General features: G+C 26.7%; 1 protein-coding gene across 1 annotated transcript; it reads left to right on the top strand.

The window, feature by feature from the left end:
• Window positions 1-764: 764 nt before the first annotated feature.
• On the top strand, window positions 765-914 carry K441DRAFT_595634 (uncharacterized protein; the record flags this gene model as incomplete). The annotated part of the gene is made up of 1 exon (XM_067645008.1): window positions 765-914. A coding segment is annotated over one exon (150 nt), but the record flags the coding sequence as incomplete, so codon positions are not given.
• Between the last annotated feature and the right edge of the window lie 7173 nt (window positions 915-8087).

Below are 8087 nucleotides of genomic sequence, written 5' to 3'. Positions count from 1 at the left end.
GGGTATACTGCTGTAAGAACTCTAGAAAACCTCAAAGAGATACTGCTTGCTTTTTTACCGATTAATTTTAACACCCTATTCGACAGTCTATTATATTAGACTCTTTAAAGCCTAAATATAAGTACTTTAATTTACTAGTCCTTTAACGTGGCAAGGAGGGCTTTAAGAGGTATAGAGCTCCTAATAATCCTAACCTTAAAGAAGCGCTATTTAAATGGCAACAGCGGATATAGGCCGCTAATATACTCATTACCGGCAACCTTATTTGGGCTATAGTAATAAAGCTTTAAAATATAATGGCGTGTTATTAGGGTTAACAATAGCCTAGCTTCTTAAGCGGTTGGGTTAACAACTTTAAGAAGAGGAATTAAATATTAAGACAGAAACTATACGGCGAGGCTAGGTTAGTAGATATAGAGGGCGCTAAAAAGCGTATGTAGGAGCTTAGGGTTATAGTAAATGCGTACCTAAATTAAGACGTCTATAATATAGATAAGGCAGGGCTTTTCTATAAGGCCACGCCGGATATAGGACTTGTAACTATAGGGCAATTAGGCACTAAAAAGTAGAAGGAGCGTATTATAACCGTCTACTATAGCAACGTAGACAGCAGCTATATTATACCCCTATAGATTATTAAAAGAGTAAAGAATCCTTAATATTTTAGCACGTAACGTAGCAACTTTAGAGGCCTTAACTTTGCCTAAAGGTTTAATAAGAAGGCCTAAATAATAGTGTTAATATTCCTTAATTATATTAAGTAGTTTAACGGCTTAATAAGCGGTAGGAAGATCCTCCTACTTATTAATTCCGCTTTTAGCTATACTAGGGGTATACTTATAATATTAGAGTGCGCTAACTTGCTTAATACTAGGGTTAAATTCCTACCTAAAAACGTTACCTCTCTCTATTAGCCTTTAGATTAGGGTATAATTTAAACCTTTAAAGCCTATTACCGCCGCTACTAGCTATCCTATATAGTAAATTAGGTGGAATAAGATAAGAACCCCCTTAAGATAATAAACGTACTTAGGGCCGTTTAGTAGGCTATTATAGCATAGTATAAAATTAGCCCTTAAACCGTAATAAATTGCTTTATATATTTAACGATATTTAGACCCTATAAGGGCCCCTAGGGTACGCTAAGTGGGTATAGCGAGCCTTAGCTTAAGGCCGAACTAGAGGTATATTTATAGCAGCTTAGCTAGGCAAAGTAAATTAGGTAATTAATTCCTATTAAGGACTTTATTAATATAAATAGGGAGGACGCTTTAATAGAGCCTAAGGCCTCTATATTACAGGAAGCAATTAAGGCCTTAATTATCACTTTATATAACGCGCTAGATAATAAAGAAAGCAATAAGGAGGTTAAGCTATAAGTTATTAAGCTTAATAAGGCTTTAGATATACTAGAGCGCCTTAAGCTTTATAAGGGGCAGTAAGAGGATAGTAATAAGACTCTAATTACAGCTCTTATAAAGGCAGAGAGAGTAATTTAAGGCTATTAAACTGTATAAGTAAGGTAGATAACTATTATAAGCTTCTTTAAGTAGTTATAGATAGAGAGAAGAGTTAATTTAGCTCCTTATAGCGATTAATAAGTAAGCTTACAATATAACGTTTCCATATAGNATAATATTTAAACCCCCTACTACCGAGCTAAATAGTATAACNAGGTTTTACTATACTAATAGCTTTCTCTAAGTCTTTATTAGCTAGTAATATCTATACTCCTTTACTAATTGCTAATAATAGATCTAATTACTAACCTCTTATACCCTTATAATATTAGTTCTTCTNACTTNTTTATTATAATTTAGNACTTATAAAACTAATTTACTGGAACTTAATATAAACCCTAATATATACTTCTTATCCTATATACTATAGAACGTTAAACAGAGTTTTATATATCCCTATTAAGACCCTATATTACTTAGTATACTACTATTATATTATAACTCTATACTAATAATAGAATTACCTGCTTCTACAGCTCCTTAACTTCGCTAACCTATGCTTTATCTTTAGCGAGTTCCTCTAGTATTCAGCTCTTAGCTTTAAGAAGTACTCCATTAACTATAAATTGACTTATAATACTATTTATTATCGGTACTAGCGATTTAGGCATCTATATATATTAGTATATATTAGAACCATATAATATAGCTATTTTATACCTAAAAGTATTTATTTTTATTTTAAAGGTATAAGTAATATAGTTAAGCGCTATTAGTAAGATTAAGGTTAAAGTATTTATAGCTTTCTACGCTAATAAATATACACTAGTTAGGAATATAATTAACCTAAAATGCTTTAAATGCCGTTATTAAGCATACCATGCATATATTAGCGTTTAGCTTTACTTTTAAGATTACATTATTACGTTATTATTTAAGGATATTAAGAAATGCTAGGTTGGGCCTTTAAGTAAGTAGGGCTAAGAGTAGTATCTATAGCATCCCAAAATTAAAATTAATAAAGGATGCTTAGAATAGAGTTAAATTTAATATTTAGGTTCTATTCTATAATAAGCTTTTAAAAGTTTAGGATTTTAATTAGAATTTTTTTTTTTTATATACTTTAGATTATATAAGCAATCTATTATATAATTTAAATCTAATTATTATTCTTTAAAACTACCTTACTACTAATAATACTATATCGCTATATTTTATATTATACTTCTCTAAACTATATACCCTTTTTTAAAATCCCTAAATAAAAATATATATATTATAGAACTTATCTATAATACCTCTTTTTTTACTACTTTATACCTATTAATCTATTTTCTACTATTTTCTAAACTATATTGTACTAACCTACTATTANAACTTACCTATTATATATTTTAAATATAACTACTATTTTTAGAATACTTTAGTCTAATATATACTATATTTTATTTCCTAATATACTACCTATAGATATTTTTAGNAAGTTTTTCTAAAAACTTCNTTTAATCTATATTATATAATATATTAATCCATTATAATATACTACTATTTATTTCCACTTTATAGAGATATTTTTATTATAATATAATATATNTAATTACTCTATAAACCTAATTACTAATTTTAAATTAATATTGGATATCTTTAATACCTAACTTAAGAAGTCCTTTATATGCAATTTAAAACTATTAACCCTATATNTAAAGAAGTAAACTTAGAGTTACTCTAACTTAAACCTATTTACCNCAGCCTCTAGCTCTATACTAGCCGCTTTATATAGTTTAGACTTATACCTAAAAAGTAATATCCTAACCCCTTCCGTAAGTATAACTATTAGCGCCNCTTTATTAACTGCTATAGTATTAGGGTAACTATCGCCAAACTCCTTATAAATATTCTAATAAATATTAGTTTACTAAGCTAGTATAGCTTAGGATTAATAACTGACTATAATAGCATTTATATAAGGTTTAGTCTTAGCTTTATTATTAATAAAAGACATAGTACTAAAGTATAACATAATTTAAGAACTAGGTCTATATTTTTTAATAAATATACTATATTAGTTATTATAATATTAGGGTTATAATATATAGTGGACTTATATTTACATTAAAGCTAGTACTANTTCTTTAGTCTTATAGCGCTATTTATTATTAGCCTATAGTCTAGGGTATATATTAGCTCTAGCTAAGGGTAGCTTCCTATTAATAAGTAATCTGCCTATTACGGCCTTTATAGTATTAGNATACTTTTTAGGGACCTATTTATTATAAGTTAGAGTAGTAAAGTATATATTAGTATAAACTTACTTAATAGTAGTTATTNTTTAGAATAAAGNAATTAATATATTATTAATAGGGATAGTTAGGGTTAGTAAAGAAACAGACTTAATCCTTATATATAAAGTTGCACTATATAGGATTAAGGCTATATATAACCTTTTTTAGTATATAAATTATACAGCCTAAATATAGATTGGAATTAGGCTTAGTATAATTAATAGTATAGACGCATATATATACAAGTGTTAGATTACAATTCTATAGGTAGTTTATTTTTATAAGATTTTTAATAGCTAGTAGATAGAAATTTAGAAGGTAGAATTTAGAAAATAAAATTTAATTAAGTTGTTAAGGGGAATAGAAGTTTAGCTTTAAAATCTAGAAAATAAATATTAATATAGTAATAAATTATATAAGCTCTAACTAACTATTTTTATTAATTTTTATAATTTAAAATTTATATCTTTTATTCTTTAAGTTTTATTTTAACTTTAGGAAAAAATAATTATTTACTAATAAAGAAATCTAACTAAGTAAGGTATATAGTTAATTATATTTATAAAACAATAGTATATGTAAGAAAGGTATAGCCTATAACTAAGGTACTAAAAAATACTTCTAGAAAGCCTTTAAATAAATATCTAAGTAGTAGCTAATAATTAAAATTAAAAGAAAGATAAACTATATATAATATAGGTATAATACTTAATTTTTATAAATAGCTAGGTATAAGTAGTAAAGGATTAAATTAAGGAAGGAAGAGGTAGTTAAAGTAGTAATTAGGTTTAATAATATAAGATAATATTTAAGGAGAGATCCTTTAATAAATATTAAATTTTAAAATTATATAATAGGTAAGTTTTAATAGTAGGGAAATAGAATATAATTAAAATAGAAAATAGATAGAAAGTAGTGGAAATAGGTATTATAAGGTAAGTAGTCTATAATATAGATTATTTTTAAAAAGGCTTCCTAAAAAGTATATATAGGTAAAGGGAACTTAGAAAGGGTTAATAGTTTATATAAACTAATGAAATTCTAATAAAAACCTAATATAGAGTAACTATAATATATTTAATATACCTTAGTGTTAATAAATGCATGTAGCTATTAGTATTAATATTCCTTATTATAATAATATAGTAACCTTTAGGGATAATAGCTGTGCGGTCTATAATTAGCTAACCTAAAGTAGTATTTATATAGGGCTAATATATACGCAGGTTTCTAAAGACCTTACTAGGTATATAAAGTTAAAGAAAGCTACTTTACTGCGTATTATTATTAAGGGTATCTAGGCTTTACTATTATATAGCGCTAGTTTAGTAAGGCCTATACTACCTTATAAAAAGCTTAAGGATATAATTAATTAACGCTAAATAATAAATTATATATAGCCTTAAATAAGTCCTTTTAAGATAAGAATAGTGGCTAGGATATAAAAGATAGTAAGCTATTATAGCACTAGTTAGAACTTAGCAGAACTAACTAGTAGAACTTAGTTAAAACTTAGTAAAACTTTATAGTTATATAACTAGAAAACCTATAAAAGGAACCCTACTTTAACTAGCGGCTACTCTTTTTCTTCTTTCCTTTCTTTAGCTTTAAATCCTTATTTATAAACTACTAATATCTATATAGGCTTACGTGTCCTTCTTACTATACTTATACCTTAATTAACTAAGTTACTAATATTAATCTTAAAGCTTAACTACCCTTTTTTTTTAAAAAGGGAACTTAAATAGTATCTATAGACTATAAACTAGAATAAAATATAGAATAAACCTAAAGAATATTACTAAAACTAAAAGAATAGAAAAAAATAATAAGACCTATAGAATATATATATAGTACTAAAACCCCTATTATAGTACATCCTACTAAAGGTTACCCTAATCACTATACTATAATGCTAAGAAATATAGTTAGAGTCTGCGTAAAGTAGCTATAGAACCCTTCTAAATATACCTTTAATATTAAAATAGCCAAACTAACTTAAAACTCCTAAGTAGAGCTTTATAGCAGCTAAATACTAAAATTAAATAACTTTAAGAGCTGCTTAAAGCTAGAAAACCCCCTATACCTAATAAGGAATTATTAAACACCTAAAGACTTACTATAGTCCTTAAGCTCTTAGCTTAATATATAGTATTAGCCATTATCGCGGTCTATTAAAAGTTATAAACCCCCTATTATTTATAAATAGAACTAACCCTATATTTAATAATTAAAAGCTTTAATTATAAGATAAGCTTAAAGTTAATACAGACTACTTCCCTACTACTTAAGCTAAAATAGCCTATATCTTTAGCTATACTAGTAAGGATATATAAATATACCTATGTTTATAGTATATATAGGATTTAATAAAGCCCTTTCTCTCTAAAGAAAAGATAATTATTTACCTATCTTCTATTTATAAGGACCCCTTTAAAGTATAAAACGCCTAACTTAATTATAAAAGCCTAAATATAAAAATAATAGAGACCTTTTTAGCCTTTTAGACCCGCTTTTTATACCTAGCTAGCTATTTTTAAATTCCCTAAGAAGATTTAATACTAGACCTATTTAATAAGCTTACCTTAGACCTATAGCGAGCCGTACTACTAGTTTTTACTACTATATAGATGCTAAANGAACTTATAAACTAGTACTTAGCTATTAACTAAGGCCTTTACTAAATTAAGGTAGACTATAAGTAATATAAGAATAGCCCGCAATACCCTAGTATAATTAGCAACCCCTATAGCACTACCTATATAGCCTATTACTAATTTAGCAGCTAGCTGTATAGTTAGCCTTACTATAGGTCTAGTGAATACTTAGCCTATATATAGTAACCCCTATATATAGGCCCTTAGTAATTAAAGAGCTTACTTCTTTTATAAATAAAAAGGTTACTATATAAAGAATTGCCTAATAAATNNAAAAGNNGACGAGGTTNTATTAATCTAGGAGAATAGNNTAAAGTTAAAAAAAAAGAAACCCTAGAGAAAAACTCCTCTTTAGGGTTAAAAGGGATTAATATATTAGATATTAATCTAAATTAGCTAATTAGTAAAAAAAGCTATACTATCCCTTATATTTTATTCTATAATAAATACTAAGTTTTAACCTTTACTTTAGCTAACTTTAGAGTAAATACCTTTACCTTAATAGATATTTAGTATACTATAAAGCTAGCTAACTTCCTAAATATACCTATTAAAGAACTACCTAAACTAATTCCTATCTATAGGTATAATAGGCGGATAGGACTACTTATTATAACTATCTTATAGATTTACCTTTGTGTTAATAAATAAAGATAGTATAATACCCCCTTTCTTATTATAGACCTAGGTAGCTATAATATAATCTTAAGATAAAAATAGCTAGCCTATTTAGGCTTATAGCTTAATATATAGAATAAACAGCTTACCTAGCCTAAAACTCTACCCCTAACCCCTTCCTTTATAAAAGAAATTAGTATTATAATAGAAAACCTTATATAGCCCTAGATTAATACTATTTACTAGGCTAATACTATATATAGGAANTAGGCCTTTAANAAAGATATATAGCTTAATTNNTAATAAATCTATATACTATATCGCCCCTAAACTACCTATATTACGCNACCCATATTAAAAGACCTAGGAAGTTAATAGTAACCTAAAAAAGCCCCCTATAGAGAGCTTAGGCCTTATATAGCTATAAAGAATAATAAGGGATATTAAATATTATACTAAACTAATAGATTAAAGGAATAACCTATAGAAGATAAAATAGGAGCTAANAAAGATTATAAACCCTAAACTATAAAATATAGTTTAGAAAATAGCTATAAGGAAACCAGCGGACCTCCTATTAGTTAATATCTACTATATTAGTGCCGTAGGATTTTACTAGAACTTAGTTTAGCTTAATACTATTACCTTTATAATAAGCTTATATAAAATTAATTAAATAATTAAAGAAAAGGGAAATAAGCTTAGTATTAGCGACTTAGTTAATTAAGGCATAAGTATAGCAAAAGGGGCGCGCAAGCCTATATAATTGGTAGTCTATAAATAAGGATCTAAAGCTAAAAAAAGGAAAGGAGAAGAAGAGCAGCGCTAGTTAAAGTAGGGTTCTTTTTATATGGTCTTTTAGTCACGTGACTATAAAGTTTTACTAAGTTCTNCTAAGTTCTGCTAGGTTCTGCTAGTGCTATAATACTTAGTAAATAAGAAAGNAAGCTTATAAATAAGGAACTAGTAGAATAAAAGCTGCCCTATTAATACTAGAAATTTAAGAATATATTTTCTAAAGTAGCGTCTAATATACTTCTATTTTACTAACTATATAACTATAAGATTAA

Source organism: Cenococcum geophilum (genome assembly GCF_001692895.1).
Source record: "Cenococcum geophilum 1.58 unplaced genomic scaffold K441scaffold_93, whole genome shotgun sequence".
Lineage (NCBI taxonomy): Eukaryota > Fungi > Ascomycota > Dothideomycetes > Gloniales > Gloniaceae > Cenococcum > Cenococcum geophilum.
Note: the sequence above shows the minus strand (reverse complement) of the source record. Positions and strands in the feature narration are given on the sequence as shown.